The following is a 14,392-nucleotide window of genomic DNA, read 5'->3' as shown; positions in this document are numbered from 1 at the left end:
CCTATGAGGGCAGGTACCTGGAGCAATTCTTGGAACTCCATAAATATTTGCAAATGAACGGATGGCCCTGCCAGGGGACAGGCATTTCCTCCTACCATCCTTGCACTGTACACAAGTCAACGTACCTGCTATAATATTGTCCAGCAGTGTGATAGGCATACAAAATATGCCAACCAGTAAATCACTTATTGCCAGGTTCAAGTTGAAGAGATTAGTGACTGTGTGCATATGTTTGTTCCTCATTACTGTAAAGCAAACCACTGTATTTCCCACCATGCACAGGAAGAAGATCAGAAAGTAGGAAATAATGAAGATGGCTGCCACTTGAGGCTGGTGAAGATAGTAGTTCACGTAGGTGATATTGATATCTGAGTATAGGTGATACTTTGTGTCATTGACACTCCAAATGTCATGCCAGTTTTCTGAAGAGTTTGAGTCCCATTTCTCACTCATGATGGACCTGAACAATGGAGAGGTAGAAAAGACGAAGCATAATTAAAAGCCAGTAGAACATAAGTAAGTTCTGTACCTAAGTTTAAAATTCAGCATCTGTCTGTGAACAGAAGTCCATCTGTGGAGCTGTGGGATCCAGCACCGAAGGCCAAAGCTGTGGAGTCGTTGTCTCACCCACCTGTGCACTGAGTAAGAGTCAGACCGACCTCATATGGCTGTGGAACCAGCAGGAGCCCATGAACTGGCCCCAGTCCCTTCCACCACCATGGGATTAAGTCCGGACAGGGCTGAATTGGGAAGATGAGTGAGTCTCTGTAGAAGTACAGGTTTCCTGAGGAGAGATTCCAGCACTCTCTTGGAGCAAAGCCAACCAAAACCAGAAACAAGTCTGGAAGCACTGGGGAGGGGAGAAGGAACTTTGCCAGTGCCACTTTCTCCGATCTGGCCCTGATTAATAGCTAATATTGGGGGAAGAATCGGTGGACTTCTTTTCACTGGAAAAAAACTGGGTTCCCATTAATCTGTAATCTGAAAAAAAGAAGAAAGCCATGGTCCTGAAGGATACTGCAGGTGTTACTAATGCATGGTGTGCCAGATGTTGCAGGAGTCTCTGCTGCAGCTAACGCGTATGCTGGAGGGTCTGTAATTTCGTTGGTAAAATTAAATGAAAACCAGACTTATGCAAACGATGCTCCTCCTGATAAGGTAATGCATTAGAGAGCTGAGCCTGACTGATAGAAAACATGTTAAAGTTGGTTAACCAGGGGAGGAAGAGAATCGGACTTTAGAAACTGCACAATTAAATGTCTCCATCAAATCAAAGAGTTTCAAGTAACTGCACAATTGAAGATAAACAGTAATTGAGATCGCAAAAGGATATCAGGGTAGAGATACAGTCCCTGTGAACATGCTTTATTCCTACTTCTCACTGGGCCTTCAAATCAAATCACGGTGGTCATCATGGCATTAGAAACACTATTCCCTATTGAAAATATTAAAGAAAAAGGAGTAAGACATATAATAACAATGAGAAATGTGTGGCAAAGAAATACTAACTGAGGTCAGAAAGAATTGGTGGAAGACGTTAAAGCAGCCAGCCAGTAATCCGATCCCCAGACATCAGGAGAATGCCCCCAGGGAAAGAGAGGAGGACTGATGATTCAGACTAATGTTCTTGTGGACATAATAACTGTAGCTCAAGGTAGGGTCATGATATTTGCTAGGATGATAAGCCTTCACCTATTTAAAGTTTTTAATAGGATATTCCTGGATAAATATTGCTTATACTAAATAAACACCATCTCTGGATTTATGCAGTGTGACTCAACTCCCTAGAAAATGTCATATAAACTGGGATATAAAATGGAGATATTTCATGGATGGAACACTCACTTTGCTGTTTGGTAATACGACTAAAACTTAGTTTGAGACCTCATCTATTACTCTGAGCCAGAGAGTGAACATCTGATGCAGGAAGAGGGGTCCTAAAAAGCCACCCTCAATGTCCCATTCCTTCTTTGATTATGCTCCTTGATTGCCTATATCTTTGAAGTTATTAGTAAAGCATGAAAATGAGTAAGGTCTCTGACGTTAAAAAAGTAATTTAGGTTTTAGCTATAAAATCTAATATGCATGGAGAATTAAATAGTCTTTCATGCTCTTATGTCTGGAAATATAAAATCTTAATATTTTAGTATATTTCCTACCAGTCTTTTTACTTTATATTTTTACATAAATATCCTGGAAAAAAAAATAATAGCATTTTCAAGGAGATAACCTATTCTATTGGGGTAAGAATTGTTTCGTTTAGAAAAATACTTTGAGGAATTGCCTTTATATGGGAGACCACCCCATACAACCTCACCCTCTAGGGCATAATAAGTAGAATATCCTAAGTACTTTATGCTATTTAAATTATACCTTAATTACTTTATTATCGTTGAATATTTTGATATGAATTTCTTTATATGTGTTGACCTGTTTAATCTCCCAGTATGAAGTAGCTACTAAAAGCATCCCACTTGAGTGTTTAAAGAAGGTAAGACGGGATGTTAAGTAACCTGATCCAGGTTCCACAACTAACTGGAAGAGTCAGGAAACCTATAAAGAGGGTCTGCTAAGAGTATGAAAGTAAGCAACATAGCTGGGGGTGGGCAACTTGAGAGTTAGAAACTGACCAGAATGAAGTTCCAAGAGATGGATATGGCCAAGGAACGTCTAGAATCTACCATGTCTAACATTTAATCACTTAAGGATATACTGGAATTTTTTTGTTCATATCAAAAAGCGCTCTTTCCAAAAATAATTTTTCATTGGTAAATTGATCTGTTACAAGATGTACAATTTATTTGACCTTTCACCTGGTGTTGGACAATTTAAAAATTTCCAACTTTTCTGGTATTGAAGTAATATTTTGATATTTTATCACTTATTAGAATTTTCTAGAATATTCTTAGAATGGGAATTGGTAAAAAATCATGATCATTTTTCTGCTCTTGGCAGATATTACTTATTGTCTGTTAGAATGCTGATCTTAATTCACATTTATTCCAGTGGTGCTTAAAAATGTTCCTTCTGTTGGGGTGCCTGAGTGGCCCAGGCAGTTAAGTGTCTGACTCTTGATTTTGGCTCAGGTCGTGATCTCAGGATTCTGATATTGAGCCCTATGTGGGGCTCTATGTTCAGTGGGGCATCTACTTGAAATTCTCTCTCTGCCCCTCCCTCTAAAATAAATAAATCTTAAAAAAAAAAAAAAAAGTTCCTTGTCTTGCCAATAGTAGGTAATAGAATCCCCCCTACTTTTTAAATTTTGCCAATTTACTATTTTAAAAAATGTTAACTTATTTAAATGTACATTTAAAAATATTAATAAAGTTGAACTTTAGTTCCAGATTTTTGGAATTTGTATTTTTTAAGTGAACCGTTCATTTCTTTTGTCTTTTTTCATAATGAAATACTCATTTTTGGTTATTAAAAGCTTTCTTATTAGACATTTTACCCTTTATTATATATTATTTCATATGCCATTTCCAGCTAGCAATTTGCAACTTAAATTTTACAATGTTTTTAGGTTAAAAATATTTACATGTTTATGTAGTAAAATCTATTATTTCTTTGTATTTTCTCTAAAATATTTTTTTTCTGGAAGCATGTATTTGCATTTTATAGTATTTAAAATGGTTTATATTTTATAATTTTAATTAAATGTCACTTTTATATTATTCATTTGAAGAAGCCCTTTAAAATGGAAATGGTGTTATCTTAAATCTGAATTTTAACTGAATTTCCTTCGTGTGATAAGTTAGCAATACTCAAATACATGTGCTCCTATGAATCCTGCAGAAATTTGGCTGTTCTTTGTTTCCTTTCTGAACACCTAAATTTACATGTCAAAGTATATATGTTATGTTGAAAATTAAGTAAAAGTTTTTCGGATATAATTATATATCCCTTGAAAATATTAAATATAAATCATACCACTTAATTGTAAGGGCTTCATACACTTTTAAAATCTGACAAAAATTGCCATTTGACTACAGTTGTTTATAACTCTTTCTTACATAATATGTTTCTATAGTTGATCCTTAAATATTTGGACTACAGAAATATAACAGATTTCGCAATGTCCTCTGGTACCTAACAAACAGTGCCCTATCAATATATCCATTGCATATAAAACCTTCTTTAACTTGAATATCCCTTTGATATTAATAGCCCACTTACTGATTTCCAGCAGTTAACAATACCTATATCTTCTGGAAAGACCATATGAAGAGAAGCACCAGGGAAGAATCAAGAGGAGAAACTATTTCCGATTCGTTCCTAATGTGAACATAACTGGTCCTAGGCATCCCTAGCCATTTTATTCCACTCCCAGCTATATATGCTTTGGGGTTATGAAGTTTGAATCTTGGATGACTTGAGTGGAAAGTGAACACAGAAGCATTTAAACTAGGTAGTTACCATTCTTCAGAAACGTATAAAAACATTTCACATTTTCAACCAGGGATTTTACATCACGTTGTGAGCATTCGTGAAGAACAGCCAGAGTATGTGTTGTCCCGGCAGCTTCAAGAAATTGAGGTTCTACTTATTATTATGAATCAAGTTTCCATGCTCCAAAGAAGATGAGTAACAGCCCAAAATAACAGACTTCTCATCAAGGAGAACTTAGGCCTGGTGGGGCCCGAAGACCTTTTACCCTCATGGTAGCTTCTTTACTTCCTGTGAATGTTTTACTCTCTGCAGAAATGGAGAGAGTTAAATGTGGCCGAAGGCTTATGTGGCTACAGCAGCGGTCCAGAAACGTGACTTTGCCATTTATTTCCTCGTGGTTCTTACCATTCCGAGACCTCTTCATTCTGCTAAGGAACCACAACTAAACCACTTATTAAATATTCCACCAAGAACGGTAGTCCTCAAAAACATAACCACCTTTTGAGGTAATCCCTAATTTTTTGAGAATGATTTCAGAACATTGATATTTTTCTTAAAAGATAGATGATCGGATGAACATTTGTGATGTAGGGTAGTTTATGATTGAGTGTACTTTAATTTCTCATATAAAATGGGATGCATTTCTTGAATGACATCTGATAAAATTTATTTGGAAGGCACTTTTTTCTGACAGATTATCAGTGGCTAATATTTTTTATTAGTGCACTTTAGAAATAACATAGCACTATCACTAACTTAGTGTCACTGTGTTTCCTTAAAAGCAGGGCTACTGCCTTTGTAGTATTTCTCTTTGACTACAAGGAGTTCTTGTTTTTAAATTAGTAAGAAAGGGCCCTAAACAGTTTCTTATGAATCAGATCTGGAACTGGCTCTCAGAACAGTGCAACTCTCAATAAATCATTGGTATTTGCGTCTTCTAAGCTGGACTCAGCCTATAATCTCTCCTTGTTCATCCATCCTGTATATTAAGTAGCGTTAGTAACTTCTTAAAATACTTTATTTTTCATGTTTCCCCAGCTGTTTAGCTGTTTTCAAAGGCTTCTAACTCCTACTGAGCGAAGTCCACTCATTTATCTAATTCGCAGGTTCCTCCACAAGCAGAACCCGATGGATCTCATCAGCTGTGTCTCCTTCAAGTCTCAATACTCAGATTTGTCCACAAAATGGCTTCTTAAAAGGTAAAGGAGAATGAGCCCATAGGTGTGGATTTTGTGGGAGCTGTGGAACACTTAAAAATGACTTAGAAGATTAATGTATCTGCATATCCGAGTTTCTAAAAACAGAAGTCATATTTTCAATTAATTAACTCCTCTAAAAATGCAACATTTCAGGAAACTATGCTACATATCCCGCGGTTTTGTGGAAGTGCTGGCTAACAACCTTACTCAGGAATATCCTAGTTGGAGAATATACTGTAGCTTTCTTCAAGAGGAACACTTCACTCCAACTGATTTTTTTTTCACATTGTTCCTTGAGGGCATTTTACTGTTTCCCACTTCTTTGCTTCTGTTCATGATTTTATGCCTTCTTTCATCTTTACCCAGGAACATTTCCCTTCCCCTTTATCTTCTTTAAACCCCCAAAATAAATCTTACCTCATCTAGGAAATTCTCACTGACTAACCTAGTGTGAAATGTATTCTTCCCTCAAATTCCTAACTCAATTTTATGTCATGTAGTTGATTATTAATCATTGAATATCTTATCTCTCTTCTGTTATATATAACAGGTTTCAATATTTTAAATACCTGTGTACATATGTCTATTTCCTCTAAATGTTAATGCCTGGAGGGGAAAAAAAAAGTTGTAAATATCTGTCTCCTCCTGTGTACCTACTGTTTTATACTTTTTAAAAATGGATTTAGTATTCGATATATATTTAGCTTTTATCTTTGGAAGCTTAGTTTGCATGGGCTTAGGTATTTCTTGTTCAAGAAGTAATAAGCAGAAATCAGTGAATTGCATGGTATGTGAATTGTCTCAATAAATTTGTTAAAATAAAATGAAGTGATGTGCAGAACAAAGACTGATTTTTGTGACCAAGCATTTTTTACTTTTCTTAATGGAATTTTATTATTTAATGTGTAAGTAAGTGGACATAGCATAGACATTTCTTTTTCCTGTAAAGTGAAAAATAGCTCTTGAAGACTGTTTTCAAGTAATTATATTTTAGCAACTGGATACTGTCATTGATAAGAAAACAGAACTATTTCTCTCGATATAAACCTCTGAGAGTGGAAAATTCACGGAAAGATACTTCTCAGACGCCTGAGTTCTGCCTAGATGATTTAAAATGATAACATCCCTAAAATAAACCATCTCCCTGCTGGCAGTTTTCTTACGCAGGAAATTTCTGAAGTCTACATCACTTTCAAATCTCTACTCTTTGTTATGTTCAATTACAATACAATTACCTCTGTGTTTGAATGACATTTTTTATGTGTTAAACAATTCCAAGAAATTATATTAATAGGAAACCTCCTTGCCAAAACTTGATCTACTAATAATGGTATGCAAAGGAAAACAAAACCAAGCAAACCTTCCTATACTTAGTTTGAAGATGATTTGCTAAGTCTGTAAACTGGAAAAAAAAATGATATTACTACTATCAGAGACAGGAATTTAGTAGTAATAACTAAAATTTAGTAGTAATAACTATTAAGCCACGTATTAGTGGCTTTATAGTCATTATTTCATATAAACATCACAGCAACTCTGAAATTCATATATTATTATCCCTATCTTACAAATGAAAAGACTGAGTTAGGAAGATTAAATAACTTACACACCATCACACAGAAATTTAGCAAAAGAACCAAAATTTGAATTCAAGTGTGTCTGAATCCAGAGTTTGTACAGTTTTCTTCACAATTTTTTTTCTTTCTTTTCTTCCTCTTTCTTTCTTTCTCTCTCTTTTTTTTTTTTTTTTTTTTTTTTTGAGGCAAGAGAGAGAGAGAGTATGCCAGTGGGGTGAGGCTGGGGGAGCAGAGAGAGAGGGAGAATCTCAAGCAGGCTCCACCCCCCAGTGCAGAGCTCAATCTCACAATCCTGACATCATTGACCTGAACAGAAATCAAGAGTCAGATGTTCAACCAACTGAGCCACCCAGGCGCCCCTCTTCACAATTCTTGTCAACTTAATTCTTGAGTTACTGACTCAACCAGTATTAAGCAGTTTCTTCACTTACTTATATGTTATGGAGACCAAATCCTACATGCTTTTATTCTGTAATGTTTTCCTTATACTTCCTACAGTTATAGTTGGAATAAAAAATTTTTTTTTTTACGATTTTATTTGAGAGAGAGAATCTGAAGCAGATTCTGCACTGCACACAGAGCCCAAAGCAGGGCTCGATCCCACAACTGCAACAGCATGACCTGAGACAAAACTGAGTCTGACGATTAACCGACTGAGCCACCCAGGTGCCCCACAAATTTACTTTTTGAAGCACAGAATGAAAATACATTATCTGAGAGAAATTATCCTGTATTGTTAGATATCAAATTTGTATATAAAATATGAAGTTACAATTTAAGAACAAATGACCTAAACTTATTTTTAGGGATCAAAATATTTCAATAATTTTGAAGGTACAAATTCTGACAGTAGGTCTGTGCTAAAATTGCTAAGTTTTAAAAAATTCAAATATTATGTATTTTGCAATAAATTCTTAATTTTGTTAATCATTTTTCATGTCCTTTTAATAAAAATTAAGATATTAATGAATAATTTAAAAATTTTTGAGTATAGTTGACACACGTTGCATTAGTTTCAGGTGTACAACATAGTGATTCAACTTTTCTATATGTTATATTGTGTTCACCACAAGTGTAGCTCCCATCTGTCATCATACAACACTATTACAGTATCATTGACTATATCCCTTATGCTGCCCTTTTATTCCAGTGACTTATTCACTGCAAACTGGAAGCCTGTATCTCCTATTCCACTTCACCCTTTTTGCCAGCCTCCCCAGACCCCTCCCTTCTGACAACCATCAGTTTATTCTCCGCATTTATGGGTCTGATACTGCTTTTTATTTTTTCATTTATTTTTTAGATTCCATATGACTGAAATCATATGGGATTTGTCTTTCTCAATATGACTTATTTCATTTAGCATAATAGCTTCTAGGTCCATCCATGTTGTCTCAGCACAATCACATCCTTTTTTATGGCTACGTAATATCCCATTGCATATATGCTTCCTTATCCATTCTTTTATTGATGGACACTTAGGTTGCTTCCATATCTTGACTATTATAAATAATGCTGCAGTAAACACAGGGATGCATATATGTTTTCAAATTAGTATTTTCATTTTGAGATTGCTAACTTTGTGTGTACCATTTCTATGTTTCTGTACTGGTCTCATATATTCACCGTACACATCTGTTCTCTAGGAATAGTAGCATAAAGACTTTTTTCCAATTAACCCTTGTTAAAATAATAAAATATTGATTTTTCCTAAAAGATAAAATAAGGGAAAGATAAACTCCACCCTATGTATCTCAGTTAAATCAATTTTTAACAGATGCATCATGTGGGTTCAACAGACATTGATACAATATTTACGAACAGCAGTTTATCAGAAAGTAGATGAAAGAAGAGCTCAACAGAGCTAAGATGCATGTATGTGATTGTTATGCTTTCTTGCTTGGAGTGAGGTTTTTATATTTGTAATTTAATGATTGAAGAAAACATTTTGGAGTTAGTGGTAAGAATAAAATTGAAGGCTTTTTGGCCGGAACCACCATCTGTCAGTAATTTGCCAGAATGGCCAACACAAAGGGGAAGAGGAGAGGCACCTGTGTATGTACTATAGGCCTTTTAGAAAACATGGAGTTGTTCCTGTGGCCACATACATGTGAACCTACAAGAAAGGTGTCATTGTGGACATCAAGGGAATGGGCACTGTTCAAAAAAGGAATGCCCCACAAATGTTACCAATGCAAAACTGAAAGAGTCTACAGCGTTACCCAGAATGCTACTGGCATTGTTGTAAACAAACAAGGATATGATTCTTGCCAAGAGAATTAATGTTGTATTGAGCATATATTAAGCATTAAAGAGTCAAGATAGCTTCCTGAACGTGTAAAGGAAAATGATCAGAAAAAGAAGGAAACCAGAGAGAGAGGTACTTGGGATCAACTGAAATGCTAGCCTGCTCCACCGAGAGAAGCACACTTTGTGAGAAATAACACAGAGGAGTCTGAGCTACTGGAACTCATTTCCTATGAATTCATGCCATGACAGGTATAAAAAAACCAAAAGACCTCTGGACTGTAAGAAGCAGGAGGAGGAGAGGGGAAAAACTTGAAGAACTCTATAAGTAACTGTACTTTTTTAAGTTGCCTGTACAAATTGACTTAATTCTTATTATACTTGGCAACTGATCGAGAGACAATACTATATGCTAATCAGCACGTGTGTGTGTGTGTGTGTGTTTTCCTCCTAGGCAGACAGGAAGACGTTTCTGAGCTTCCTGCATCTAGACAAAGTAATAAGACAAGTTTTGGCCAAACGAATGGTACAATGAATACGTGAATATACAAGGGAAAGACCGCAAATCTCTAATGCATATACATGTGCTACTAATTAGTTCTTGCAAAATTCCCAGAGATGGGTAGACTTCATTAAAAGCGTATTGATGTAGCTTTCTTTAAATAGTATTTAAAGTATGTTTTCAAGAATTTTAATTTTGTTATGTTCTCAAAACTGCATATAAATTTCATAATATACAGTTCTCAAAACTGTATATTCAACACCTATGAAGTGTCTTCTATTTACTAAACCCTGTGCTTGATGATGAAAGCATATCATGAATAGGGGACACACTGTTGCTTTAGTAGAACATAGGCTTGTACGCTATATGAACACTGCACAAAAACAATAGGAGCATTACAGTGTTCAGCTTTAGGTTCAAAAAAGGCAAATACAGATATCATGGCCTATTTTAAAACCAGAATATATGCATGTCACAGCCCTATAAATCATCTTTCTTAAAATTGCCAATACTTACTTGGCATCTTTCATCAAGGCATTACCATCTAATTTTTTTAAAAGATGTTATTTATTTGAGAGCGAGAGAGAGAGCACATGTGCAGGAAGGGGCAGAGGGAGAGGGAGAAGCAGACTCCCCACTGAGCATGGAGCCGATGCGGGGCTCCATCCCAGGACGCTGGCATCATGACCTGAGCAAAGGCAGACGTTAGTCAGACGTGTAACTGACTGAGCCCTGCAGGTGCCCCTTCACCATCTAATATTTTATTTAATGCTTCAATTAGTCTTTTAAAAGGTAGAGGATTAGTGAAGCAGTTAAAGAAACAATGCTAAACCATCCACAGCAACAACACAATTTGAAAAACAATCTTTTATTTTCATAAATATCAAGTTGGAGCCCCTGCTTCTAGCCAAGGTAGAATAATGGGGAGGATTTACTCCCCCACCTAAAACAACCAAACAATGGACAAAATGTATTGAAATAATGGTTTGAAATATAGCGGACATCAGGCAGGAAAGACAGTCATCACTGAGAGATGGAGAAAATGGGATGGGCTCTGTTATGCCTGCCACAGCTTATGGCCTTGAGAGAGTTGGGAGACTGCAGCACAGAGAATGGGAACTCCGGCAGAATCCTGTGGACTCCCTGAATTAGGAAGACGGAGTTGGAAACCCATGGAGACCAAGGTGACTAGTGCTGTCGAGATGGAGTACGGAAGAGGAACTCTCTCTCCTTCCCCTCCCAAAAGAATAGATTAGAGGTTCTTGGGGTTTATATAAGATCTGGAAGAGTGCTGCTTCTCACCAACCAGATTAGAAAATCTCAGTAAATTATAACAATTTCACTTCCATTTTTTTTCTTCTAAAATTTAAGAATTTTAAATTGAATACATTTTTTAAAAGATTTTATTTATTTTAGAGAGAGAGAGAGCATGCCGCACACCTGTGAGCAGGGGAGGGGCAGAGGGAGAAAGAATCTCAAGCAGCCTCCGAGCCAAGCACAGAGCCCGATGCAGGGCTCTATCTCATGACCCTGAGATCATGATGTGAGCTGAAATCAAGAGTCAGCAGCTCAACTGACAGAGCCACTCAGGTGCCCCTTAAACTGAATACATTTTTTAAAAAAATATTAAGTCTCTCACCCATGTCTACCATGAAGAGGTGTTTCCCTTGGGGGAAATTCTTTTTCTATAACAACAACCAGTGGGAACTGCTCTTACTGTCTGCATTCAGTCCCTTTAATTTTCTCTTCCACCAATCTTAGCCACCTACTTCCAGAAAGCAAACAAATCCCCTTTCATCCTCAGCCTAAGGGAAGTTCTCAAATTCTTGTTATCTTATTATTCAGAAAGTTAGCTTATTTCTCTGAATCATCTTCGAGGATCCTTTAGAGGGGCCTTCACCCATAACAACTGAAGAAAGGTTACATAAACAAGAGAATCATTTACTAATGCTTGATCATTTACTAGCACTTGCAACCCAAATAACCAGCAAAATTTCAAGTTTTAACATAACTTTTTCTAGGTTATATTTTTAGCCTGGTTTGTCTGCCCTTGCAACAATCTAAGTAGAAGGCAATAAAAAATCATATCTGTATTTCCAGGGAAAACACCAGAGTCATGGAAATTTTTTTTGTATGTTATTTTGTTTTCATTTTCTTCCCAGTGCACTAGGGACAGAGGCAAACAAAGATTTTAGTATAACAATTCACAGAATCTCTAAGGGGTCTTAGACATGTTTCTAGCAAGCAGCTGTGTGGACCATAACTCAGATTTTTCAGTGATCAGAGGTGAGTGTTAAAAATCGAAATCCTACAAGCTGTCAAGTACCTTCAGGGCACAAATCACATGTCAAAATACCCATGCATATCACTGAAGTAATGTTAGCATGAAATAACCTCTCAAACTCCAGTTGGAATTTCTGATAGAATCTAACACTCTTCTAATGCTAAATAAAATTTTTTGAAAGTTTTGGTTTTTTTCTCCCAATTTTTCTAACAATGTTTATGAGGAAATTACAGACCTTAAAAATATTAATTTTTTGGTCATTAAATATTCATATCAAAGTTTATCAACAGTTTAGTCATCTAAAAGACATATTTTTGTGTTCCCAAAGGATGCATATCTTTCTGAAGCACCGTACCATCTTACAATGTTTATACTGAACTCAGTCTCTACCAACAATCATTTTGCCATTTATCCTGCATTAGGAATAAGCTGTTACTGTGCTACCAAAATAACTTTAAGAGAATCCATTTTTGAAGAGTGGCATACTATAGCAGTAATGTGATTTTAAAGTATTCTGAATACTAAACAAAACTAATATAATGAATCAATTTCAAACTTTTTCTCTGAGAGCCAGTTTAAAATATTCAAGTAAATAGACATAAGGTTATTTCCTTATCATCAGTAAGAAAATCAGAAAAATTTGTAGATTACTTTTCAGTATCTGAATTTCCAGAATGCCCTTACTTAAAATTAAGAATTTTTAATTGTCAGTTTATCAATGATATGCCAAAGGCCTTTATATGCTAAAAGGTATAAACAGAACATTACAGGTAGCAAGAATAGCTTCAAATTATGTAGCCTGCCTATAGGCACACAGAAACGCAGTTGTTAATGACATCGTGTCCTGAACCATTAAAGTACTATTTACTTAGAAGTCTTTGAGGGCTTCAAAAATGAAAACCTTTCTCTTATTGCACAACAAAAGGGGTCTAAATCTTTGTATCCTACCTAAACTAGTTCATGGACTAGAATTACTTTTAACCTTCAATAGAGAGCAGTGATAGATACTTTAATCACCAAACAAGAAATAGGGGATACCAAAAAAACATTTATTTTGCATATATATATGCAAGTATATATATATATATATATATACATATACACACATACACACTTGGTACTCAATATATATATATATATATACTTGGTACTCAATAATCTTATATGCATTGTTTTATATAAAGAATGCTCACAACGACCTTGTGAGGGCACATTGAGAACCAGCAGTCATTATCAAGCTTCTTAGTATGTATCATGTAAGCCAGACACAGCCCCTGCTCTCCTGCAGCTAATAAGATGAGGAAAGTCACCTTTCCTCTTAGATTTTGGCTTGCTGTGGCAATATGCATGTACATCTAAACTGGTAGTCTTAGAAATTACCAAACGGTCATTTGATATTTACCCATTAATTTCATCTTAAAATTTTATATTCTCTACTAAGAAATCATGTGCTACAGAGTGAGGGGAAAGGGTAGTCAGTGTAGGATTCAGAAGCTTTTGTTTTTAATTAGATAATGATTACCACTTCTTTATGTCCAAATTGTCTTATGGATCTAGTTCATTGAAACTGACATAATTCAGTTCCTCTCCTTAATCAGTAATTATATCAATAAAAGGTGGGGAAAAATGTAATAGTAGAACACCATTTGCCAAGGCAATTAGGCAGAAACAACAACTCTAAAATTAAAAGACATGTTTTATGCTATGCTAATCTCAACACGGCATATGTCTAGTGTCATCACTGAACAGAAGAAAAAAATAGATTAAGGCATATAGGGGAAGGGAAGGAGAGTAAGAACAAAACAAAAAAATTCTGGGAAAAATACCACCACCAACCACCACCAGTCTTGAATCTTGAAATGCAAAATATAAAAAAGCAAAATCCAATTGTAAACCTTTTGTCCTAATACATTTTCTTTTCTCCTCTTTCATAGCTGAAGATTATTTAGTTTCATAGAAGTTTGGCACAGCAATGACATAAGAAATCTTGGCACAAATAATAATTCTATGATTAGCTGAAAACCACCTCATGTCAGGTGTAATGACTAGGGAAAAAAACTGACATGGCTACAGAATGTAGAAAAGAGTGTTAACATTGTTGGTGTTTCTTTTTTGTCCCATAGATTTGTAATTATACTTAGAACACTTGCCACTATTATGTGACATGTCTTTTTAATGACTTTTTCTTAACACA

The 14,392-nt window shown here is 35.6% G+C and overlaps 1 protein-coding gene across 1 annotated transcript in view; it reads right to left on the bottom strand.

Annotated features, from left to right (window-relative positions):
* The window catches only part of NPFFR2 (neuropeptide FF receptor 2), a 247,594-nt gene that overhangs the window by 16,259 nt on the left and 216,943 nt on the right, over positions 1-14,392 (bottom strand). Inside the window, exon 3 of the mRNA XM_026509997.4 lies at positions 126-460. Within this exon, the coding sequence (XP_026365782.3) occupies positions 126-453 (328 nt within the window). The 5' untranslated portion in view covers positions 454-460. The remainder of the gene's footprint in view (positions 1-125; positions 461-14,392) is intronic.

This window comes from Ursus arctos, unplaced genomic scaffold (assembly GCF_023065955.2).
Source record: "Ursus arctos isolate Adak ecotype North America unplaced genomic scaffold, UrsArc2.0 scaffold_9, whole genome shotgun sequence".
Taxonomy (NCBI): domain Eukaryota; kingdom Metazoa; phylum Chordata; class Mammalia; order Carnivora; family Ursidae; genus Ursus; species Ursus arctos.
Note: the sequence above shows the minus strand (reverse complement) of the source record. Positions and strands in the feature narration are given on the sequence as shown.